Below are 26,410 nucleotides of genomic sequence, written 5' to 3'. Positions count from 1 at the left end.
GTTGGCCTAAAAACGGAGCTCATAAACCACTGTGTTTCCAGGAGAACATGTTATGAAGAACAGTTATGGTTGTGATAGTAACCTGGCATCTAAACCAAGTGCCTGTTAAAACTGATGACAGTCGTAGTAGCGGTAACAGTATATATGACAGCAAGTGAAAGGTCCGGGTGTTGTGGTAGTTTACGGAGGCAAATGGACTATTCCTCTAGCTGTCAGAACTTCCCTATGTTATCTTTCCTATTCATCTCCATCTCCTTTCCTTCTCTGGCAGTGCTGGACTACACTGTCATTACTTTTCAAGCTGCCCATCTGTATCCTAACCCTCTGAGCTCTGTCCAGTAAGTAGCTTTATTGTTTTAACCTCTCTGATGTCCATTGACTGTTATGAGGAACCATGACAGAGGATTGCACAGCAACAGCAGCATTTGTAGTACTCTGCCAAGAATGGGAGCCTTTAATCCTACAACCAACCCTTAGGCCACAGAGTTAGGAGTTACTACTGTCACTTGGTTCTTCTCATTTGGTCCAGCCTCAATCTCAAGTCAAACAAGCAACATTTTTCAATGTTGGTTGTAACATGGCTTCCACATTGATTTCCAGGCTCTGTAAAACAGAACTAAATACTTTGAGATCCTATAGTTTTAAAAACTTTAAGACAACTGAGCCAACAACTCCTGCCCCATTTGTCCACTGTCCCATTTCTTCACTGCTCTCCCCTGCCCATACTCTCCCCCTGCCCCCACCATGGACAAAGGACTACCATTTTACCTTCTCTGCATGCAGAGGGCTTGGAAATCTTAAGGGGAAAATAAAAAGACCATAAGCATATGACTGTTTCAATAAATACAAAAATGAGTGCTTGTTTAATAAGGCATGGCATAATGTATGCTTGGTGCATTACGGTTTTATATTTACAGATGCTTTGCTGTTTGTTTTTTCTTGGGTTTCCATCCATTTATTTTATTTGCCATGTTTTCAAATTAAAGAACACAACCAAATCTTCACATAAAATCTTTTTTTCTTTAAAGTACTTGCATGAGTTACACAGCAATGAAGTTATAGCCACATAATATTTATCAAATTTATCTACAATGAAATAAGTCTCGACCTTAAGTAAAGCTTTTTAGAACAATGTGTTGGATGGATCCCGAGATGGATCCTGAGAACTGCTGTCAGGAAGGAAGTCCACAGACTGTCCCTTTCCTTCCTCCGCCCCCTATAGAGAGCAGTAGGAGGACCTTCCTGAACAGCATGGAATGGGGCGGAGCTCCACCCAAGGTGTCTGTGCCTGATTTTGGCCAATCCTCTTTCCTACTCCATCCCATGCCATTCAGAAAGGTTCCCCAGTTGTCAGGAGACACTTTACAGGCCAGCAGCAGAAGAGAGGAATGAATGAATGAACGAATGAACGAATGAACGAATGAACGAATGAACAAACGAACAAATGAATGAATGAATGAATGAATGAATGAATGAATGAATGAATAGAAAAGGCCCCTTCTGCTAGCTTCTTTCTGTGGCTTGCTGCTCATGGTTCTCAGTATCCAACCCATAGCTTTAATTTTGCAAACATTTAAGCTCTTGAATTGCTTTAAGATCTACCACTGAAATGGATGGCTTCCACATTTAATAAGGATTCTCAGGATACTTTTTTTTTAAAAAAAGCATCAGAATGTAAGACTAGGCCTGAAAATTGTTACTGCTATTAATGGTATTCAGTGGAATTACTCCTGAATGACACCGCTGATTTTCCTGACTCGTAGTGGTATTCTCACTCTGAAAAAGACAGGGAATTTCTTGCCAATCTATCCAATGCATTTTGTCAAGCAAATGAGCACTTATAGGCTCAGACCTTATGCAATATTCATACAGATTTCCATTCACTAAGAGAAAGGTTGAAAGGTTAAAAGAAAAATGTCTGAATCAAATCCTACTGATTTGATAACCCAAAGCTGCAGTACTTTGGATCCAGCCAGCCAGCCAGCCAGCCAGCGTTCACATCTGTTTTGAAGCATTGCTGGGGTTCTCCTTTCAGACAAGATAATTAGGCTCTTTGCTATTAACATGATTTAATTTTAAAATGTCTATCCTACCCCATCCTTTTGGCTCATTTACAATGCAAAAATGAAAAGCTGCTCAAATGCAGATTAAAAACAACAATTAAGATATCCTCAGATTTATCCCCAGCCACTAAAGATGCAATCCTAAAACTAGGGAGCAAGCCCCATTAAACACCGTGGGATTTATATCCGAGTAGATGGCATAGAATTGTAATGTAAAAGGCTCTTTGCCTTAAAGTGGCAGAACTAAATGGATGCAAGCAGTGGAAACATGTGATATTGATACTGCAGGACTGCAGGTGGAGAATCTCTAGAAGTGAATCCAGTTTGGATGGAAAATCCTCCTTTGCAGTTTTGAAGGATGCTCAGATATTCTTTGAATATTCTCTGAATGCTGTTTTTGGCATCCAGTTATATTTTACCTTCTCTGGGGGGAGGGACAGAGGAAGTGCAACCATGTTTGTGGCTACTGTTGGAACTCTCAGTGGCTTTTGATACCACACTGACCATGGTATCCTCATGGACTTTCTCTGCGAGTTTGTGGTTGGAGGCACTGTTCTGTAGTGCTTTTGTTTCTACTTACAGGGCCTGTCTCAAAGAATTGCATTGGGGCACTATGTGCCTACACCCTGGCAGTTCAGTTGTGGGGTGCTGCAAGGCACTATGTTATCCCAAAAGGCTATTTAACATCTATAGGAAGCTGCTTGGAACAGTCATATGGAGAACTGGGCTCAGTGCCATCAGTGTGCCAGCCAACTCTATTGTTCAATTAAATCTGAGTCAGGAGAGGCAGTGGAGCAGCTGAACCAGTGCCTGTATGCAGTGGTGGGCTGGATGAGGGTGAATAAACTGAACCTGAGCTCTGTTAAGAGAGAGAGGCTGCAGGTGAGTAGCTCCCAGCTCCTAGAATTGAGGACTTTGACTGTTCTAGATGAGGCGGTAAAGGTAAAGGTAAAGGGACCTCTGACCATTAGGTCCAGTCGCGGACAACTCTGGGGTTGCGGCGCTCATCTCGCTTTACTGGCCAAGGGAGCCGGTTGTACTCACCCTGAAAGAACTGGTGAACAGTTCTTGGAGCCATAGTTGTCCATGGAATCCCAGGGGGCAAAAACCACTTACCAATCAGTGTTGGCTATCTTTTCTTGGGTTGGCAAAGATACTTTGGCTACTGTGATTCATGCATTGGTAACCTCATGTTTAGACTATTGCAATGTACACAGTGTAGGGCTTCTCTTATGGCTGGTATGGAGTCTGTGGCTACTGCAGAAGGCCACAATCCACGCAGTGAGTGGTGGCCCTCACCAGATACTTATCATACCTGAACTGTAGAACCTGCACTGGCTGCCTATTAGCCACCAAGCCAGGGCTATTTACATATAAAGCCCCCAACAACTCTGGAACAGATTTACCCAGATTTTCCTCCCACTGCCTGGCAAGGGCATTAAGATTTTTTTTAAAAAAGGGAACCTGGTTAGCCTGGTCACAGTCTGATGCCCGTCAGTTTCTTGGGACTGAAGTGGTGAACTTTTTTCACTAGTAGCACTGGTGTTGAAGAATTAATTTTCTGCTGAAATATAAGAGGCCCCATCTGCACTGGCATTCTAACAGCTTTTGAAGATGCATGAGTTTATGTTGCTTTCTTAACCTGAGTGTCCTGTTCTTAACTGTGTATTTTAATTATGAATATTTATTTTTTAACAGTTTGTATAACTTGCTTTTAAACTTTGTGAACTGCTTAGAAGCTCCCCCCTCCCTTTTTGGCATTAAGTGGTATATATATATAAATACAAAATAAATAATATTCAATATCTTGGTAGTCGACATCTTGCAGTCCGTGATTGTCAGCATGCAATGGCATTTAGTTATGAGACAGGGCTGGCAGCTGGTGAAATTTGTCTCCACTACAAATCCTGGGGACAGCCATTTTGCTTTTATTTTGCTGCAGTTATTTCTTTTTAGAAGTTTGTGAGCAATGGGATGTTATCATGCCCCTATCACTTCCAGGAGTCATTTGGTTTCAAGCTTCTCCAAGTGGCAATTACTTGTCTTTAATTTTTTTTTAAAAAAAATAATAATAAAGGTAGCTCCCTTGCTCAGACCACCAAATCAAAAAAGGTCTTAATTCTGCATTGATATTTTTTTTAAAGATACACATTAACGTTGAAATGCAATGGGGCAAACTGCTCTTTGGGGGCATGAATAAATGGCATGGAGCATTTTTAGGCTGATCAACCCATCTCTATCTGAAAGTTCATTTTGTGGTGGGCATTTCCACATCTGATCTCACCCCCTGGCCTGAAAAGTTAATATGGGACAGGGAAATAGTTATTCTATTGCAAGTGCAGTTTGTCTCCTAAAACGCCTCCACTTCTATCTGATCCATGCTCTAATAGTGTTCAAAGAGGAGCTGTCCTCCACTTTGTACCTGTGGGCAGATGTTGCCTTATGGCTTCAATGACTTGTGGAGTCCATTGTGTCTTTTAAAAATACAGCACTAGAACCTTGAGCTATCCATTCTGTGAACTACTATTAGACTATAGCTGTCTTTCTGCTATCCTGCTCCTTAAATAATGAGTACCCTGCACATCATACACACATTTTAATATATTTTATGTAATATATTATATATATGTATATATGTATTTACATCCAAACACTCCTGTATACCTCTATTTCATATTTTTAAGTATGTACACGCTAAGGCCAGTCTGCCCATCTCGTTGTGGCACAGTTCTTGGAGGACTTGGGTTTCTACTCCTCACGCTGTGGACGGCTGAGTGAAGCTCCTCTGACTGGAGCTTTTGAGGCTCAGGACAAAGGTGGAGGAGTTGCTTTTCCTGCTAACGCTCAGGTCACATCCTTGCCGAGATTTTAAGTACCGAGAGGAGCAGCAGAGGAAGCGACGCAAGAGGTCATGGAAAAGGTGGCCAGTGAAAAGCATGTAGATCCAGGGGTTACAGCAGCTGTTCAGACTTGCTAGGAGGGTGGTGATGATGAACGCCACTTCTGTAGGGGAGAAAGGCATCACAGGTAAACAAACAGCGCACAATTCTGTGAAGTGTTAGCTACAGCACGATTTGCTGGGGGGAAAGGGCCCATATTCCCACCACCATGCCAGGAGGGTCAGAAACAAATTGGAAGGTGTTATACATGCCTGGCTTTGGCCCTCTTTCAGCCCAGCATGTCCTGCAGTACTTTCAATGACATTAAAGAGGTGGAAAGCAAGAAAATATGACATGATCCTGGGTGCATGACTAGAACATGGTAACTGTGTAGAAATTGATAAGAGGTAAACCGACCTTACCATTTGGCAGCACCAGGAGATCCACCTTAGATGGCAATTTTTGCCATACAGTAAATACATTGAAAGAGCAAGAAACTATCACTCACTAAAATCCTGCCCAGGTGCTCCATGTTAAATCAACACACAAAGAGGAAGTGAGGCTGCACACCAACCCCTACATTATGCGCACTGAGTCATCCCCCCCCCCTGCATCTCCACGTACAGGCCAAAGGTATTCAAGGAGAAGGCATCTATGCCTAAAGCTGTGAACCCAAAAGCTTTCATGAGACCTGATTGCAGGTGGTTCCAGGTTGTGTAGAAGCCTAAGTCCCCCTCACTACAGGTGCTGCCTGATTCCAAAAATTAGAAAGTAGAAAAATCCATTGATACTACTGAGAGAAAAATCAGCCAGTTACCATGTCATTTTTAGGCATGGATTTCTCCAACGTTTCACTCAGCAGAAAGCTCAAATCTTTTTCAGATGCTAACAGTCTGATTTACTTTGAACTAGGGATGAAATTCAATTCAGTTTGCATTTAAGGCAAGTCAATCCAATTTGCACTTCCGGAAATGATATGTGAACCAAAGCACAACTTTCTTTCAAAATTCGCACTTACCTGAATTTTGTGATATGGCTCTCCAACCAAATAATGTTTACACAAATGCATATACTAGGGTAAAATGAAGCCTCCCCATCATCGCCCTACTCTTTGCTTTCAGGAAATTGGAGGTCAGGTTTTGTCACTGCACTAATCATACTAAACTTTTACTACTGTGTTTGTACTGTCTCATAGGATTTATGGCCTATTATTTTGTTTGTGCTGCTGTAAAAGTGTTACTGAAAAGTAATTACAATATGATTGCTTTCAGCTGTTTAATGTTCAAGGATATAATGCCTGTAAGAATCACTCCCTTTGCATGCTAGATGGAAAAAATGGAAAAGGCTGGAGGAACTTTCCCATTCGTTAACTACTCTTTAAAATTACCAGACATTTTGGCAACTCATGAATTAGTTGCACTTTCTGTGAGGTCTGATTTGACAGGGTCCAGTCTTACTGAAAAAGCATAACTGGGGGCATTGAGATCAATGTCAACTCTCAGACTGCTGAGAGTCTGAGGGCCCTGCTCCTACCTCTCTCCACCAGGCCTAGGGCAGGGCCTAGGACTGCTGCTGCCCAACAGAGAGTACTATTTATGTTCTTTTAAACTGCTTTTCAATTGTGTTTTTAATCTTTTTTACAAAATTAAAATTCTTTTTACCTGTTTTTATGTGTTTTGGGGAGGTTGTTTGGCGGTTTCTGTTTATATTTTGCTTCTGTATTTTGTGTTTTTATCTTGTGAACCACCCTGAGACCTGTGGGTATAGGGTGGCATATAAATATAATGAAGTAATATAATAATAATAATATAATTCTATCAGTCTCAGTTTTCTTTTAGGTGTCAATATTACACAAGGCCCGTCGTACACCACAGCCACCTATTCCCAACATGACAGAGTATTTAAAAATCACAGGAAAGGTTGTTTATATAACACACTATCTCTCTCTCACACACACACGCGCGCCCTAAAAAGACAGTATAAGTTGCAACAGTGAACAGCTGGATCAGTCCAATGGCCAATCTAGTCCATCATCCTGTTCTCACAGTGGTCAACCAGATGCCCAGGACCAGCCAACCCGTGAGGCAAGGTGAGACAAATCAACCCAATTTGCACTTTCTGAAATAATATGCAAAGCAAGGCACAGCTTACTTTCAAAATTTGCACTTATCTGAATTTTGTAATACAGTTCTCCAACCAAATGATGTTCACTAAAATGCATATACTTGGTTAAAGTGTGGGTAATAATGACTATATTTGGCAGCAGGATCCGGCCTCCAAGGACTGCGTCAGCTGCCGCTGCCGCTACTACCATGGTGGCAGCAATGGCTGCAGTGTGATCCTTGGAGGCCAGACCTGCCAATGCTGCCTCTACAGTGGCCTCTTGGTGAATAGGAGGCACTGCTGTTCTTCTCTCACCCCCAGGGAGGAAATAGTAAGGGCTGCCTCTGGGGTCTCCTGGGGTCTGCACATGCCTGGCTGGATTCAGAGTGGGTCCCTTCCCCCCCCCCCACCCCACGATGGCCTTTGAGTCCCACTTCAACTGTCGGGTAAGGTTGATTTGATTCCCTCCTTTTCTACCAATGTAGATCTTCAGTCACTCACTCCTCCCGGGTCGCAGGCGACACCATTTTGCAGTTCACCTCAGGTGCCAAAATGTCTTGGGCCAGCTCTGCAGATGCCTGTGGGAAGCCTGCAAGCATTCTGCTCGCTTGTGAATCCCAGCAACTGGTTTCCAGAGGCACAATGCCCCTGGAGTGGAGGTTGCCCATTCATTTGCCTCAACTGAATCTTTGTCAGCAGCAACACTGTGCTTTGGATTCTACAGGCTGATCTGTGAGAGGCTGCCAAGCAAATGGCCATCCTGTTTGGATAGGAGGCTAAGCCAGATGGGTTGTGTTTGCTTACCCTTCTAGTGCTGCCGTTTAATATCCTAACTGATTGCCTCAGGCATACCCTTACAACAGCTAGACATGCCAGGGCCATGGTCCTGCTTGCTTTAAAATGTTTTTTGTTGGTTTTTTTTTAAGGTGACCCATATTCATTGTGGAATAAATCCCTTCAGATGCCCTATATCTGCCAAGAAAGAGGTATGTTGAGCTCATGTGGGGTCTTTGAAGTGTAATAAATCACAAAGCAAACAATGGTTTTAGCTATTGCTAGCAAAATGCCCTGAGTGGTATGTGTTTGTGTGAACAGAGGGCTTGCATATTACAGGGATCTCTGGGTATCTGGGCCTGTGCAGTGCATTGCAGACGCATGCATGTACAGTGGTACCTCAGATTACATACGCTTCAGGTTACAGACTCCGCTAACCCAGAAATAGTACCTCGGGTTAAGAACTTTGCTTCAGGGTGAGAACAGAAATCGTGCTCCGGCGGTGCGATGGCAGCAGGAGGCCCCATTAGCTAAAATGGTGCTTCAGGTTAAGAACAGTTTCAGGTTAAGAACAGACCTCCAGAATGAATTAAGTACTTAACCTGAGGTACCACTGTACTTCTCTCTCTCTCTCTCTCTCTCTCTCTCTCTCTCTCTCTCTCTCTCTCACTCTCACACACACACACACACACACACACACAACCCCTTTAAGTGAAGATTGAGTCATCTAGCAGCGTGCATGAAAGGCAGGTTTCTTCAGGTGCTGTCCTTTATCTTTGCCAATGAGTGTGAATGCAATCTTTCCTTTCACATGGGAGAAAAGAAACAGGCTTATTTCTTCTGCCCCTGGCAACTCCATTCACTAAAAGTCATATATATAGTCCTGCCTCTTCTTAGTCACATGAGTCTGACATTAGAGTGCCCCAGTTCTGGAATTAACTTAGATAGATGTATATTAATATAACAGTGACCCGTAAGAGGGAGGGTTTTCATTCCCATTGTTGCTTGGTCCACTACAAATGGTCAGAGACTGCTCATGCATTTTCATTAGACTTGCAATATTATCTAATTTATTCGATATGAGTTGTGTAACTATGAAAAATAGCACAATATCCTGACAAACACAATGTTATGGGTCCAAGGCAAGATTCATATCCGGCAAGCTCCTTTTACAAAGGTTTACATAGGTTTTATAGTAAATGTGGTAGGTTAGGTTTCTTCATATATAAATAAAATGTAAGACTGTCATTATGTAGCCCCAATTAAAACATTTGTTGTGCTGCATCACAGTCCTGGATTTGCATGAAGTCAGGGAAGGGGAGGGGGGCAAAAGAGGAGGCAGCTTGCGCAACAGCAGTGGCCATGGTATTAGAGCAAGAAGGGATTATCATTGAAGAAGAAGAAGAAGAAGAGTTTGGATTTGATATCCCACCTTTCACTCCCCTTCAGGAGTCTCAAAGCGGCTAACATTCTCCTTTCCCTTCCTCCCCCACAACAAACACTCTGTGAGGTGAGTGGGGCTGAGAGACTTCAGAGAAGTGTGACTAGCCCAAGGTCACCCAGCAGCTGCATGTGGAGGAGCGGAGACGCGAACCCAGTTCCCCAGATTACGAGACTACCGCTCTTAACCACTACACCACACTGGCTCTCATTGAGAGGGGGAAAGTGGTGGTTTAAGACAACAGCTGAAGTTTGAATAAAGCAGGGGATGGAATGAACTGAGTGGGAAAATGGTGGTTTTAAACAATGGCAGAGGTTTGAGTATAGTACTGTGTAATATTTGAGGGTTCCGCATTCTTAATCTCTCTCACATGAGGTAGCTGACAAATGGAAAACAGAAAAGTTTCAGTGCAGTGAGAAGGGCAATACACTGAAAGGGAAAAAAGTGGCTGTTTTAAACAGCAGCAGAAGTTTGAGTAAAGTGGGGTTGGAGGAATACAGGGGAAAACTGGTTTTAAGCAACAACAAAGGTTTGAATAAAGCAGGCCACACACAGTTGTGCTGTCTCTTCTATTTAGTAACTGATAAACTGTGTGTGCAGTTTTTTTCTGTGTTACTGTACATTAAGTTTTCATATGGGCTAGGATACCCACAAGCTTTTTTTTTTTCATTTAAAGGTATTTCATGTGCAAATCGACTTATTGAAAGATACATGTTTTAGTTATATTGTTAGCTTTTAATTGCATCCTTGCATGTGAACCAGTACATATGTAAATATAAATGTTTATTATGTTATAGAATCATAGAATTGTCGATTTGGAAGGGACACAGAGGCTTCTAGTTTCATTGCTCTTTCTGTTGGGGTACTACTTTTTTTTTTTTTTTGGGTAATGCTGGGGACTTATAAAATTTGACATAGTGGGTTCTCCCTCATGGAGAGCACAGGTTGCGGGCGGGGCTGACAAGACACCTCACTGTTACTAGGCAAATGGTTTGGCCATCCTTTAAGCAGGGGCGGGCTGTTACTGGGGAAATCTAGATGTTGCCATTTGTTGATTGACAGCCCTATTTGTTAAATACAATGCTCGCAGCGAGGAACTTCCTCTTTTCGCTGCTTACTTCGGATCACCCGCCCTCCCTTCCCTAATTTTAGGCTGTTTGCTTGACCTTGCTATGCCTGTCATGGGGTCGTCTGCTTTGGGGCAGGGGCCTGGTAGGAATTTTGTCCATTTGGCTGATTAGTGTGTGCCACTTGGTTTTTGCCTACTGCGTAGCAAATCGTCACAACTTGTAAGGTTTGCGGTTAGGCATTGGTCTGGAATTGGTTGCTGGGGGGTATGGATTCGGCTGTGCCTGCCCCTCCAAAATGCTGCTGGTGGTGGAGGGGTATGGATTCGGCTGTGCCTGCCCCTCCAAAATGCTGCTGCTGCTGCTTCAAGGGTTTTCCGTTAAAGGAACCCAGGGGCTCCCCATGCTTTTGTCCGAAACCCCCTGGCAAGGGGCTAGGGCCACACAAGCCCCTGGGAGCTTTCTGGGGAGAGGTGAGGCATGGTTCCCAGTCCCGTCTCTCTCCCCAGGTGACTTACCCTTGCTGACTTCACGGGGGGTGCGAATGTCAGAGCTGTCCCCGTGCGGGGGCAGTTAGTGCTACCAATGCCTAAGCAACCACTCACATTGCTGTAATTTGAATAAAGTTGTGGCCAAAATTATGCCAAAAACCTTAAACAAAAATTAAGTGTCAATTGTGTTTTTCTTTGGCCTTGAGGTCTTGGGGACCTCAACGCGCAAAGCTTGGGGTCTAACCATGTCCTAATCGTTCTCTGGATAGCAGGATGAGTTTGGCTATCCACATTGTGTCTGTGATGTATACAGACACCCACATGTATGTGTGAGGTTGGGTCAAAGGTTATTGCAGGCTACAGCGTGGGGGGGGGGGGGAAGCAATCTAAAATGTTTAGACAAAAAGCTATTATGTTTGAAAGAGTCCAGGGGGGAAAGGTATCAAGACTTCTGACGCACATTTGTTAATATAGGGGCACAACAACTCTGCCCAGAAAAGCTCTTTACAGCTCTACATCTGGAGACTGGAAGATAAACATTTTGCTCATTAGGAAACTTTTCATCGTGCTGCTCTCTCAAATGGGTTTTTGTATTCCAAACGCCTGACCCAGCCGTGCCTCTGTTAATCAGAGTGCTTCGCTTGGTGGATTGTTAGCTTTTGCACTTTACATATACCTTTCCAACTGAATGCATATCAGCCTCTGACAAGCGCTGTAATGAAAGTTATTGCGTGATCCTAATCTTGTTGTCTCTGTTGAAAATGTCACTGTGTGCCATGTGACTTACTGGTAAATCTGTGGGATTTAGTCCACAGTTCAGATGGCAGTCTTAGGGATCTTTCTTCTTGACTGTTTCGCCTCTCTGCGTTAATTCCTTGAATGATTCATATTCTTGTAATATGGATTTAAGTACTGGTAATTATAACGGATCAGCTTGCAAACTTGCAATAGAAAGCAAAACAATAGTTATCGACTGTGTTGGGCTTCCATATGGCAGGGGTACATCAAAGGGCACTGCGTCCATGCCCCCAACCCCTTTCTTACAGAGCACAATGGCCATAACCGCTGGATTGTTCACAGTACTCTTTTTCTAGAAAAAGAGGTGCCAGAACTTCCCATGAACACCTCCCTTATTCTCGTATAATGGCAATGGTGCCCACCTGAGAGGTGCCAGAATTGATCACCTTCTCTCCACTGGGTTTAGGCTTCGCTGGAACTCTAATCAGGCTCATTGATGTTCCTCTCCCCTGCCCTCTATTCAGTTATAAGGAACTCTAAAGCATCACTGTCAATAGTTGCATCTCTCCCCCAGCTGTTATTTATCTGTCCTATCCGGGAGGAGAAAGAGGCATGTTTTCTCTGGCTATAGATTTACCTCTCAGCCATTTTCCAACAGCAAGCCCTGCTGACCAGGACCCTGGTCCAGCATCCACACTGGAGAGGAACACAGTGGGCAGTGGGGTGGTCCATGCCATCCATTCACAAAGCACATAATAAACACATTCTTATAACCATTGCCTGTTGAAATATCCTCCCCTCTTGCAAAAAAATAGAAACACGGCCTTGGGAATTCCAGTTAATGGCTTTGCAAGTACGATATTTGCAAGTACAGGCAAAATACAGGATCAACAACATGTCACCTCAGCTTACTCTGCACACAATGTGGGTCGTTTTGATGCACTGAAGGAACAACTCACCACCACCACATAATGCATCACGTGTCTAGACAAACAGCCATAGTAGAGTAATACCTTTATTAGGACCAAGTCAAATGTGACAAAGTAGTGCGCAAGCTTTCAAGTTTTCTGGAACTCTTTTCAAGGATGGAAGACTGATAGTTAAGAAAACTGCAAGCAAGCAGAGATGGGGAGGGGGGAGGGCATGGGGGAGAAAACTGGCCATGATGTAAAAGCCGCAGACTCCGTAGTCTGTAAAAAAATTAACTCTGTGTATCTTAATTATATTATGTCTCGCTAGGCGCAAAACAGATTTCAAGATGCAACTACGACTACCAGGACAAAGAACAATAGTGGTTGTTTCCCTACTTTAAATCATTTCCCCTTGAAAATGCAAATGCCAGCAGTCACCTGGATCGACACTAAACAAAGCACACATGTCTTTAGTGAAGTAAAGAGCAGATAGTCCCCGAAAGCTAATTTTAGGCAGTTTCACTAGCTAAATTGTCAATAGAATTTGGTAGTATTATCTAGTGTTTGGTCCAGGGCACGTAGCCCCTGAAAGCTAAGTTCATTCTTTAGGTGATCATCTTCCTAGATACTTTTCCTGAATGAGTAAATTCTATATCCTCTAAAACACACAAAAGTTGTAGGTAGTATCAGTTGATCCTAAAAATTGTATGTAACTATTTTATATATGTTTTTGTTGCATTGCTTTAGTTTTTGGGTTTTTTTCCCCAGTGCACCAGCCAAGCCATCTATGATTTTTGTGGTCCAGATTCTAGGAAAGCACCTAAAAAATAAGCCACAGTTTTCAACAGAATAGGAACTGCTAAAGAATACTTGTCAGGAAAGCCTAATGAGCAATTAAGTTTTGTGAAAGTTCCAAAGGCTCCCGAGTGCAGTATTGTTAACAGTGGCGTAGCGTGGGGGGTGCAGGGGGGGCCGGCCGCACCGGGCGCAACATCTGGGGTTAAGGCAAATCCACAGGTTAGGGGGCGCAAATCCACGGGTTAGGGGGCGCAAATCCACGGGTTAGGGGGCGCAAATTACTTGCCTTGCCCCGGGTGCTGACAACCCACGCTACGCCACTGATTGTTAATGTCTCTCCTTTTAGGTTATAGCTGAAATGACAGATCATTAAGTGTCTGTCAACATCTGGATTCTAGTTTGCCAGGAGGTTCTCCCTGCTTTTAAGCTTCTCTAAGCAGCAAAATTCTCCATGGGTGTCTTGGCTCTCACTAAACTGTGTAATGGAGACAAGTATGGTTACCAGATTATGAAAGATCAGGATTGAACACTAGTATCCTTCATAAAACTGTCATGGGAGCAAACTCTTGCCTTGACCTACAGCTGTGAGTCATCAGATGGTGAGTAAACAAGTCAACGCATGTGCGAGCCAGCCCCAGATTTATAAACTTATCCCCTGTTTCGGTTCTAGAGAGAACTATCTAGAACAGCAGGCTGCCACTCAGGACCAACCGAAGTCTCTAGGTTGCCATTCGCTCATTCCAATATATTTTGTGCAAGCACACAGTGATGCCTCGGTCCATTGTTTTGAAATAACTCTTCTGAAAGTGGCATTGGTCCTTCATGTGCCTGAAGGATGACAAAAGCAAGGAGTTCCTTGCCCTTGATTTGTTCCCTGTATAAGGCCAACCACAAGATGAAGAGACCCCATTTTCCTTGCCCTGCACCCTTGTTAACCTTTGAAATAATTGGTAAAACATTTCAAGGAAACATTTAGCTTAGGACTCTGTTAGAATTTTTGGCTAACAATACACCTTATCAGAGATAAGGAAATTTCATGGGGAGTGGGGGAAGCAACATTGCTCAAAAGGTGACATATAATACCAGGAAGTGTTTAATTCCTTTTATCACTCCTATCCCCAATTGAATTTGTTCCACACTTTTCATTTTACTGTTATCTCTGGTGAGAGATAAGTGGTTTCTCTGCACTCCTCAATTCTCACTCCTCTTTGCCACCTACTGTTTCCTCTCTAGTCCACGCTTTCTATGCTCTGTCACCTTTTGCAGATAAAGTTGTGGTTGTCAATTTCTGTTTTTGCTAGCGGAGGTGCAAAAAGTTTTCAAACAATGCTCTCGGTAAAGAATAAGACAAAGGTCCCTCTGGTTCACTTAGCAGTGTATGCACACAATGGTAATCATTTCAGACAGCCTGACAAAAGCCTTTCAGTCTTCCTGTGATGCTTGAAAGAAACAGACCAGATATTGGAAACATTTGTTGCTATTTACAAGAAGTATTTGGTTCCGTGAAAGTATTAACAGGTATTAACAGGTTGTAGCAATCTGGTTCTCGTTTCCTCAGGCATACAGCTAAGGACTGGGATCTCCCCAATCATGACAAGGCATGCTGTGGGGATAGAGCTTGCTGATCTGAAGGAGCTAAGGCTATAATTGTCACAGAAGCCCCACCCAACAAACATAGTCTGTGTTATACAAGTATTTGGGTTGAACAACTGCTCCAGGACTGCCTGTGCCTTGGCTGGCCAGTGGCTTATGCCAGTTGGAGAAAAGCAGTGTCTTTTGATAGGGATTCAGAACCCTGTGAAAATGTTTTACAGATTATGTTTCCACACTTTTCTTCACTGCGTGTTTTGCAATGTTAAAGCCCTGCTGGGGTTCTTTCACCAAAGAGTACTTGCCCCAAAATTGGGTTTTGGCTTCCAGGATAACAACAAGCAGAAGGTGCTTGATTCCTGGATATAGTTTTAGAAGTATGTAGCAGGAAAGAAAGGCTAGAGAACATCTTGCTTCAATACCTGGTACTCAGACATAGGCACTGATATTTATTTCATTGCATTCATATCACGCTCTTCCCCTAAATAGGCTTTGGGCGAAGAGAAAGTCTCTTGGCAAAAGTGTCCCTTTCTCAGTAAGCTTCATGGGCTAAGGGATGAATCTGGGTTTTTCACACCCAAACCTATCATTCTAGTCACCCGCAGCGCATCGGCTCTCAGTTCAAATAAGCAAGTAGCACATGTATCTTCTCCCCCACAAGGGGGAAAAAATCAACTGGGGAAAGGATTTGAATGGGGAAATGGTTAGAGGAGAAAGTGTTAAGCAAGACTCTACTCTGCTACTCCTCCATTTACCTGCAGTATCCCAGTGATGCTTGTTGTTGAAAAGAAAAAGAAGAAAATGGGGGGGGGGGGATTGGACTAGACACGCAAGGGATTCCTGGCTTAAGAAACCAAGTTTAGACCACAGGAGCTAGGTGTATAGGATATTACGGCTGTCAAAGTGACATCAGTTATGAAAACTTAAAATAACAGAACTGGAAGATACCTTACGAGTCACTCAGTACAGAGAGGGACAGCTAACTAGCATCCAGTCTCTCATCATCCCCAGCAAATCTTAGTGTTAAATCATTTGTCTATATTCACTTGCAAGGAAATTGTTTTAACAGGTGGATATATTTTTTTAGTGGGTGTGTGTGCATATAATGCCTTGGAAATGTCCGACTATGTGCTCTAGATACGTAACTCCAAACCCCTCATTCCTAACTGACACTGATTTTAGAGCAGTTCTTGATGTCCCATTAAGGGGTTCAGGTTGGGCAACCGAATATGCTTTTGACCCCCCCCCCCCCGTATGATCACTCTTGAACCCACAGGAGCCCCCCCCCAATGCCTTTACATGGGAGCATCAGGGTTTGAAGTGATGTGAGGCAACATGTGAGTTCTGTCTGTGGGGTTTAATCATTCACACATAAGTTGCCGCTTGATCAAACGACAAGCACACATGTGTGGTAGTTGATAGCCTTGAGTAGCTTTTCTACAGAGTGTTGTTGTTGTTGTTTTTCTTCTGTGTGCTGCTGGTGGATAAATGCTACATGGCTAAGAATTCTGAAAGGTAGCCTTAACCCATTTAGAGAGAGGTGAGTGTTTCCTATTGCAATGAGTGTCTCCCTCATAGCTCTAATCCTGAACCAAGCCCCCAGGGCGCTCATTAGCTTTTGGCAGTGGTTTTCAGAGGAACAACCTGGAACCTCCAGGCTTTGTGTACATAAAGTTCCTCCGTGACACAGAGGGGCAAATTAAGATTTGGAGAGGGAGGATCACAGACACTCAGTAACTGACATCCTATCTATATGCTAAGAGATCACTTATGCCAACCTTTGTGGGCAGATGAGAGGCAGCTTTTACAAGCTTTTACAACCACTAGTTTCAGTAAAGGAACCCAATCGCTGTAATTTTGTCATTGCTCAAGAAGACGCACCTGGTCATCTCAGTTCACAGCACAGGAGACACCTCCTTGTCAGCCCTCCATTCAGCTTTTAAACTCGCCAGTCACTGACAAGCTGGCCACACATTCACAAAATTCTTTTTATCATTTGGTCTCACTTCAGGGTGAACCCAGAGTGTCTTTGTGAATCCACCAGTATTTTCTTATGAATACCAGTGTTGTCTTATGATCATTTTATATTGCTTTATGGAAACCATTTACCCTTGTTAAAAAACACACAAACAAATAATATATTAGAGATCTATAAATGCATTCTTCTCCTTCCTGCTGCTCATTCTTTCTTCACATGCCTTACTATCCTGCTCCCCATTTTCAAAACATCCAAGTCCCTCATTTGGGCAGGCAAGGCAGTGAGGGAGAGAGATACCATGTAACATACCCAAGGTCACATAAAGAATGGCCAAGGTCTCCCATCTCAACCTTCTCCACCCCATCATCACTCTGGCAAGTAAGCAAGCTGGTCTTCTTGCCATGCCATCTTAACATGTCTCAATTTATTTTATTGATTTATTGTTGCTGAAATACCTCTTGCATATCTTATTTCACATTGCACTGCAGATCAGCTGGTTTGATAATGAGCTCAACTGAGATACCTCTGTATTTTTTTAAAAAGAAATTATTGGGTGGCAATTCTCTATACTCATTGCACACAGCTTGTATAGGCAGGGAAAGGAGGAGAGCAGACTGTACCTTCTTTTGGAGCATTTTCGTCCCACGCAATCCACATCTGCACAATGAAAAAAGGAGTCCAGCACATAATGAAAGCTAAGACTATGATGAAGGTCATTTTGACAGTCCGGATCTTGGCTTTGGAAATGAGTTTGACACTGCTGACCCTGGAGAGGGTGCCTCTATGGGGATTCCTAGAGGTCAAGTTCACATTGGTCTCGTGAAGGGTCTTTAGCTTCACATTCTGCCAAATCTTGAAGCTGATCAAGCCATAGCAGATGGTCAGCATGACCACAGGGATAACGTACACAGTCAAGGTTATCCAGGTGATGTAAGCTTTAGGTCCCCAGGGCTGGATGAAATTTGCCCAGCAATCGAACACCCCATTATCCACATCCTGCATGGAAAATATTTGGAGTTGTGGGATGCTAAACAGAAGGCACACCATCCAAGTGAGGAGGACAGACAACCGGTCAGACCTCCTACGTAAGGACCTCAAAGGCTGGCAGATGGCCAAGCACCGATCCAGGGACATCAGCAAGAGCATGTAAGTGGAAGCAAACATCCCCACCACCTGCAGGTATTTGATCAACTTGCAGAGGTAATCTGGCCCAATGAACCTGAAAGTGATGTCCCAGATGAGCTGAGGCAAAACCTGGAAGACGGCCACCACCAGGTCAGCGATGCTCAGGTGCTTCATGAAGAAGTACATGCGGGAGTGCTTGTGGCGGGTCGTGTGGATAGCCGCCAGCACACACAGGTTTCCAGTCAGGGCAAGGAAGAAGATGAGGCAGAGCACGGCCACCTCCACCTTGGCAACGTTCTCATTCCGCTTCACGTGAGTTCTGTTGCTTTGGGACGTCTGGTTCTCCACACTGGAATTGCTCAAGGAGCAGTTGTAGATCCATGGGTCACTTGCGAACAAGCAGAGAGTATCCATGGCTGGCTGCTTCCCATCCAGTGCCTTTTGCTAGATTGATCTGAGGGTGGGAGCCTCTCTCTGTGAGCTGCAGTCCCCTTCACAGCTCTCCCTTCCTTGGGACCAGGCCTTTCAGTTCTGCTTTCCTTTTTCTGCAACGCCCCTTTGCTCCCATTTGGTCTTTTCTTTCCTACATGTATCTCCACTTCGCTCCCTTTGGGTCATTCACTAGTGTTTGCACATGGAGAAGAGTTGTGAGTGGCTTTTCCCTCTCTGCAGGCTTAGCTGCCCTGGGAAAAGTCTGGGGCTGAAAAGGTCCAAGCAGCCAGCTCTGTCTTCCTGTTACCTTCAAAATTACTCGACCCTCTTCCTCCTGGGCTCCTAAAGCAGTCACAGAAAAAGCAAGAAAATGTGTTTTTACCAGAAATCAGAATCACCACCCTGCATCCCTGCCATCCTCTCAGTGCTGGACCCTTCCCAGAATGCTGCTGTATTACTAGGGCACTCATTCAATCTCAGGACCGTTTCAGTTTGTTTCAATGGATTGCTCCAGTTTACTTTAATGCAACAATGAGCCATTGGCTCATTGGTTCACAGAGTCCCTTTGGAGCTGCGGTGTTTATTCCAACATATCACTACATGCAGATCAAGGGAGAGAATAAATAAATAAGAACTACACACTTGCACATATTATCTGTTGTTGCTAAACACGACTTTCCTATTTGCAAAGAAATCCTGTTTCTTACCTTTAACTCATTCCTTTCTTTTAGAAACTCATTGGCTGTAGAGTTCTTTTCTCCATTTAAAATGTAGTATTTCCAGCTACCCTTCTCCAGATGAGATGATCCAAGGATTTCAGGTGAGTGTTTAATCCCTGTGACACATCCAGCTGCTCCACAAGTTTGCTCTCAAATGAATCCAGGAGGACAGAGTGGAGGGAGGGGGGGTGGAGGAGGAGCGGAGGCTGCAGTCAGCCCTTCAGAGTCATTCATGGGCAAAATATACTGCTACTGTCTAAACACTGCGGAGATCTGTTTTTCCATTAGGTGGCGGAATAGGCCACCGCTTTGCTCTCGTTTGCAGTGAGGGACTAAAAGCTCAGGAGAGACAGGATTGAGATTCCACTCAACAAGGACCGCTTTCCAAATTAGTTTTAGATGTGCACAGTTACACACAGCTGTGTCTTAAGAGGCATGGAAAAAATGCAAAGCCAGAACCCAAAGAACAGCAAAATCTGTTCTATGAGTCCAGATTTGGGGGGGGGGGGGGGACAGCTACCTTTTGCTAACACCTCTCCACACAAATCCCTACTGTGCCTTTGCTGCATGCAAGACCAGCCCAAGATGTTTTGCTGCCTGAGGCAGAACAGCAAATGGGTACACCACCAACTGACATCTATAATATCCAAGACTCGCTAGGCTATTTTGGTGCTTGAGGCAGAAATAGACATAAGCACCTCTCCCTGAGAGCAAAAACAAGCAAACAAACCACAATAATAATTGACAATTTCCTGGCCTTTCATGAAGCTCATCTGCAGCTGTTGGAAGTGACTACTGTACTCTGCCTACTGGCAAAGCCAGCTCTAGGACAAATAGTGAGGTGGCATGCTGCTCACCCACCCAAAATGGAGGAGTTAAAAATTCCATTGGCCTGAGGCAAAGCTCTTGCACTTCCCTGGACTAATGTGTGAAAACAGTGAGCAAAGTTCTGAGGAGAAGATAAGTGACTGCACCTTCCAGCTAAAGATCAATTTCATCACATAAACAGAAACCACACTTTACATTTCCAAAGACCTGGAAGTGATTATTGCTACTATTGTTCTTATTATTAATTACCTGTCCTTAACCCTAAGGTCCCAGGCAGGGCTTTTTTCAGCCAGAACTCACCGGAACTCAGTTCTGACACCTCTCAGGTAGACCCCATTGCCATTATAAGAGAACATGGGAGGTGAGTGAGTTCTGGCACCTCTTTTCCTAGAAAAATAGCACTGGTCAAAGGGCAGTTTAGAGCAAATAAAACACAGTTTTAAAAGTTTTATTTTATTTTTTTTTAGAACTGACATTCACAGAAAAAGGTGGAACCTACAAATATACATATCAAGTGTCAAGAGCAGGGGTAAAGAGGTGTGGCACTTCACACATTATCTCCTCAGAGGCAAGATATACGGTAATTATTTGAACTGTGAGAGGTATGAGGACAGGCCTTGCGGATGCCTGAAGGAGTCAATGTCTCTGAGTGACACTTTTCTGGCTTTGTCAGAAAGCTCACAAAATTGAGTAATCTGCCTCACAACCTTTGCTAGTCCTGGTGACAGTGTTTGCTTAAACAGCTGTCACACCAAATCCCCCAAAGATCTTTTTAAACTCCTTGGAGTTTAAGAAGCCTGCCTTTTTAGATTTTTGCCGGGGGGGGGGGGGAGGTACAGCTGTGCTGTGAGAAGAATCTCAGGTGCATTTGGGTACATTGTGCATTCCTCTGAGTCACAACAGTCATTTCCCAATTTACCTCTCTGGCTCTTCCCAATATTGTTCTGCACTAAATGCTTCTGGGTTTTCCCTGGGTATCTCTTCTCCCACCCTTAATTATTTAATTTAAGCAGGAATCCTCCCCCCTCCAATTTAACTGAAAAGCATACAGTACGTGTTTTGGTTCAGCTGCACCTCCTGTCTTTTCCCTATTTCTTTGTTAACAAGGAGATAGTTTCATCCCGGTAGCTTGAAAAGTGGGGTGGGGGGATATGGGTGCTCTTTGAAGTGAATAGATTAGATGTTGATTTCTTGAAGTAACAATTTAGTTGTGTGGTAAAAGCTTTGGGGGAGAGCCCCATCTGTTAGGCTGGATTGGAGCTGCAGTTTAATTACTCTCCTTTTGTGTTGACAATCAGACTACATAAAAGAATGTCAGGCGCTAATGAAAAATGGCTTTCCTGTTTACAGCATTTACTGACAAGAGAGAGACAAGGGACAGGATCCAGCTCTTAGGGGTTTATATGCTGTTTAGAAGAGTCCAAATGGCTTCAAGTGTTTTGTGACAGGTGAGGGATGGGGGGAGACCGACAACTTCAAAGGAAATTTGAATTCTATATTGACTTCCCTGCAAAAATCCTAAAGTTGTAACCTCAACCCCTATTTTTTTCTCTCTGAATAAATTATGCAAGCAATTTTGCATTTGTATGCTCCTTCACTTCTTATTTTCATCTCTGGTTTTATGTAATGCAATGGGGAAGAGGCGGTAGGACATACAGATCAGTCCAGGGTGATATTCAGAGAGACTTCAGACTGGTACCCATGATAAGTGAAGCAGGAGTTCCCACCAGCCCACTGAAATTCCCCTCCAGATTCTTACTAGTTTTAAAGTTTTTATTTGCAGACACTTATTTGTTTACTAACTTGGAAGCTGGACCAAATAGATTCAGCAGAATCCATCTAAACTTTTGGAACAACCTTAGGGGCTTTTGAAAGGCATAAGAGCTCTCTAAGCATCCTCACAGCTGAGCTTCCTGTGAGCAACCAGATTCTATTATTCAAATCCCCTATTATTTAGGGGCGGGCTTCAATTGCACCTCTACACACACACACACACACACACACACACACACACACTGAAAGAATGCACTGAAGGGGATATGGAGTCCTGTGAACAATCTCTATCCCTTGTTGCAGATGTGTGCAGTAGCCTCAGGGAATGAGGCTACTAGACCAAATGGCCTTGCAACTTGCCTCATGGGCTATTTCAGTTCATGAGGGGGAGGGTTCATCTGATCTTCCCTATTGTGAAGGCATTTTGGCATCACATATGGTTTTCACAAACTATTTGTATGCTGACAATGATACTTCTACATTTGGACATTTTTTCCTCAGAGAACAGAATTCCTTCACCAGAATATTAATGAAACACTGACCAACAATCAACTAGCACTCATTTTCTCGATTTAAATCAACAGTGGGTGCAAGACATCCCTTCATTTATTCATTTATTATTTCTGCTGTTCATTTATTTTTTGCTCCAAATGTTGTTCCTCACGCCTCGCACACATTCCATGGACTGCCTACTCTGATTAAACGTACAGCAAAAGCATTTTATCCAGTGGGCCTTAAATAAGCAGTTTGAGACTGTTCTTTTCAAGGCAAGAGACCGATAGTCAAGCAAGATGTAATCTCTAGCCTTGTGTTTAGCTGCTAAACACAAGGCTAGAGATTAGGCCTTCTCCCATGAAGCCTTTTGTGTTTTGGTTAAAGGTGAACCCAAATCACCACAGCCGCCATTTCTCCACTCCAGTCCTCCTCCAGTAGCTTTGCTTTTAAAAAAAATATCTGTAAATTACATAACTACAGCAATGCTGCATTATCAGAATATATCATTCTAGGTGGATGAGCCAGCGTTTGTCCCAAGCGATGGCAGTTGCAGTGGCAACTGTAACAGAGCATCCCATTGCCTCTCCATGGCCTCTTACCTTGAGTAGCTTGTAGTGGCTGCTGGAAAGTGGGCAAAGAGGAGAGGCTGCCCCCACTGAGGCCCAGCCCTGTGTGATAATATGTTGGCTCTGAGGGGCAGGCAGAGGGCAGGGCTGCCATGGGTGGGAAGAAAGGGGGAGCAGAGCAGAGAGCAAGGAGTCTTGATTTAAAACAAAAACAAAAAACCTTGTGTGTCCCTGTCTAATTATGCCCCTTTCTAAAATTTACAAAGAACAAAATAAAATAAAATCAGGATAAAGGTTTTTCTCAGGACAGTGGAGGGTGTGTGTTTTTGTGTCCCGTTGCTGTTGTGGTGGCGGCACGCACCCTTCCTCTGGTAGGAAATGCTCTGTGTGGGGACGGTCAGCTGTGGGGAGTGAGAACTCCTGCAGGGGTGACAGAAACACAGGCGCTGAAGGGGCAACATCGCCTCCAACATTCCTCAGGTGAAAATGTCCCTATTTTCATCTGAGGAATGTTGGAGGGTATGTATGTGTGGGAGTGTGTGCCCACACGCTGTCAGGGACTGGGCAGAGGAGGAATGGTGGAGACTGCCTCCCCATCCTGACCCTTCCAGGGAGGAGGAAGAGGAAGACAGTATAGAGTTACAATGGGGGGTTGAGGGAGGTTGCGACTCAGAGGCAGATGAGGGGGAAAGTTGGGAAATCATGGGAGAGTCAAAGCAACAGCTGGCTGACACGTTGTCACTAGAAAGCAATCCAGACCCTCCATCTCCCAGAACCCGGCAAGCCTTAAAAGTAGGAGAGCAAAGAGCTTGAAGACAGAGGGCACTTAGTGGCACCCATAGAGGAGATGATGATGATGATGATGATGATGATGATGATGAAGGAGGAAGTGGGAGAGAAGGGGGGTGGAAATGCACTCGGGACAACGCCATTATCCAAGAGGCAGTGTCCTATAGCCTCTCTCTGTAAAGTTTAAAATAAAAAAGGACTGTAAGAAACTTTTTCTTGTCTTTATACTTTCCTGGGCAACCAGCCAGAAGCTGCTGACAACACCTTGACACCACCATTAACACCAATTTTGGGCAAGATTTTGCTGATTTTTTTGGTGAGATCTTCCCCCAAATGGATGCAATCTTGCACCAAATCAGCACTGGTTGAGGTAGTACTTCTCCACCACTAGCGGAGGTGACAGGTCAGGCAGGGTATGCCTCCTTGGGGGCTTCTGCCGCCTGAAGCAGAGGTTTCACCCTGCCTAATAGCAGAGCCAGCTCTGGGAACAGGAAAAAGACTTTTTCCATAATAGGCTAGTTTCCTAAGAGAGCAATCCTGTACATGTTTTTTTTCTCAAAAGTAAATCCTGTTTAGTTCAATCGAGTGGAGCTTAGGTATTTAAGCAGTTCAAGAGGCAATGGCAAAAGAATTTAAACATGTGGTCCTACAGCTGCTGTCTGAAGTGGTAGGATCTCAGTTTGAAGAAGTGGTATAGTCCCCAAAGAGCCACACAACATTGGTTTCCCCAGCCACTCTGGGCGGCTTCCAACAAAGACAAAAAATACACTAAAATGTCACACATTAAAAACTTCCCTGAACAGGGCTGCCTTCAGATGTCTTCGGAATGTCAGGTAGTTGTTTATTGCTTTGACATCTGATGGGAGGGCATTCCACAGGGCGGGCACCACTACCAAGAAGGCCCCTGAGTTTCCTCAGGTAGTTAACTAAGTTTTATGCAGAGTAGACCTACTGAACTTAATGAGCAAGCTAGGGCCATTAATCCCAATGGAACTCCAATGGATCTTTTTGCAAAATCTCAAAAAAGAGAAGTTTTTGAGCTATTCTAAAGGAAATATGCCAAAATCTACACTACCAACATGGGTTGCCATATGTCTGGATTTTCCTGGGCATTTCAGCAATTTCCACCTGGACACAGTTTCCAACAGCCAAATCCTGGCTATGTCTTGGAAATTCCGGACATATGGCAACCCTACAGTAGAGTGTCTATGCTCACAGCTGACTGCTAGATGAAGTTAATTGTGCTTCTAAACATAGTTGTGCTGGGGCTCTCTGCTTGTTCCTCATATTCAGCCCATGCTTGACATACCGTATTTTTCGCTCCGTAAGGTGCACCGGACCATAGGGCGCACCTAGTTTTTAGAGGGGGAAATCAAGGAAAAAAATATCCCAGAGCTGCTGGGGCTGCCGGGGGAAGCCTGGGTCCCCCCCCCCCAGCCCCAAAGAGCAAAGAAACCTGCTCGCTGTCTTGGCTTCCTCTTTAGCCGTGTGCAACCTCCCCAGCCGGGAGAGGCTGCGCGGGGCTAAAGAAGCCATAGCCTTGTGCAGCCTCTCCCTGCCAGAGGGGCTGCGTGCGGCTATCCCTGAATCCTTTGGAGTGCAGCGCGAGTTCCCGCTGCGCTCCACAGGCTTCGGGTTACTTTTGCTGAAGCCAGGACAGTCTTGCTCTCCCGGTTTCAGCAAAAGGAACCTGAAGCCTGCGGAGTGCAGCGGTAACTCGCGCTGCACTCTGAAGGCTTCAGGCGGCTTTCCCTGAAGCCTGGAGAGTGAGAGGGGTCAGTGCGCATCCTCTGTGCTTCGGAGGCTTCGTGTTGCTATCGCTGAAGCCAAAGAGCCTGCATTCGCTCCATAGGACGCACATACATTTCCCCTTAATTTTGGAGGGGGAAAAGTGTGTCCTATAGAGCGAAAAATACGGTACTCCATCCAGTGCACCAGCAGTGAAACTTATTTACTCACTTCTCTCCATCTTCTGCCATGCTACTCCTTGGTAGAATAAAAACCCATCCATCATGAGAAAAAGAAAAGGAGAGAAAAAAGAGGCAAACAACAGGTTCAGAACAAAGCCTGCAATTTGAGTCGGTTTCTACGAATTGGCATTGATCTGCATACAGACTGATACAAGTAACCCGAACTGTAGCAACATAGACATTGGCATTGATCTGCATACAGACTGATACAAGTAACCCGAACTGTAGCAACATAGACATTTGCATTTCATCTTACCTTTGGCATCACGTGATTCATTGCTTCCACAGGCAGCCTGCAAATTACCATACAGTTCCTTGTTCCCAAAGGTAAAAGTTAGAAGCCAACCAGCTTCTCTTGACCTTGCCTGACTGCCCTCTGCTACAGATTTTGTATTATTTCCTCCACTCCCAAGGTACATTACACTGCAGCACACATTCAAAGCAGGAGGCTGGATGTGACGGCTCCAGATCACTCTGGCCCCGTGATTCTATGTTTAGCAACACTCACCTTCCTACTTATAGCATCACATTCTGGTGTGAAGTGAACGACCTGCCTGCCTCTCTTTAGGTTGTCATTCATGGAGTTACACTGTTCAATCTGACAGCAAATGGGTCTACTTTCCCCCCGCTTTGCTTTGCTGGAAACTCCCACCCCACCCCTTTTAATTTGCTTTCTACCTAAGCAAAAAGAGCTCTCTTCCCCTCCCCTTTGTTAGAAGGAAAGGCTTCAGGGAGCAAAAGATGTAGCACTGCCAGCTTTATAGCTTGCCACCCGCAAGATGAAGCAGTGGAGCCTCAGTCCAGACTCAATTACACATGCAGGGCACAGTAGTGCCGCTTTGCAGGAGACTTCTAGCGAGTGCTCTGCTTTCAAAAAAGG

At 44.3% G+C, this 26,410-nt stretch overlaps 1 protein-coding gene across 2 annotated transcripts; it reads right to left on the bottom strand.

Annotated features, from left to right (window-relative positions):
• Positions 1-832: 832 nt before the first annotated feature.
• Positions 833-26,085, bottom strand: OXTR (oxytocin receptor). Of its 2 annotated transcripts, none has more exons than XM_028719323.2 (3): positions 25,787-26,085; positions 17,454-18,732; positions 833-5,066 (listed from the first exon to the last, which is right to left on the bottom strand). In XM_028719323.2, exons 2-3 carry the CDS (start codon positions 18,370-18,372, stop codon positions 4,819-4,821), a joined length of 1,167 nt encoding a protein of 388 aa, XP_028575156.1. In that variant the 5' UTR covers positions 18,373-18,732; positions 25,787-26,085; the 3' UTR covers positions 833-4,818. The 2 variants fall into 2 exon arrangements, with proteins under 2 accessions (XP_028575156.1, XP_028575155.1); XM_028719322.2 differs by lacking the exon at positions 25,787-26,085 and adding an exon at positions 19,098-19,332.
• Between the last annotated feature and the right edge of the window lie 325 nt (positions 26,086-26,410).

Source organism: Podarcis muralis, chromosome 2 (assembly GCF_964188315.1).
Source record: "Podarcis muralis chromosome 2, rPodMur119.hap1.1, whole genome shotgun sequence".
NCBI lineage: Eukaryota > Metazoa > Chordata > Lepidosauria > Squamata > Lacertidae > Podarcis > Podarcis muralis.
Note: the sequence above shows the minus strand (reverse complement) of the source record. Positions and strands in the feature narration are given on the sequence as shown.

Coding starts and splice junctions, on each gene's coding strand:
- OXTR (XM_028719323.2), bottom strand. CDS start 18,372: ATGGATACTCTCTGCTTGTTCGCAAGTGACCCATGGATCTACAACTGC. Junction 5,067..17,453: donor CGAAAATGCTCCAAAAGAAG/GTACAGTCTGCT, acceptor TCTCCCCTACAG/AAGTGGCGTTCATCATCACC.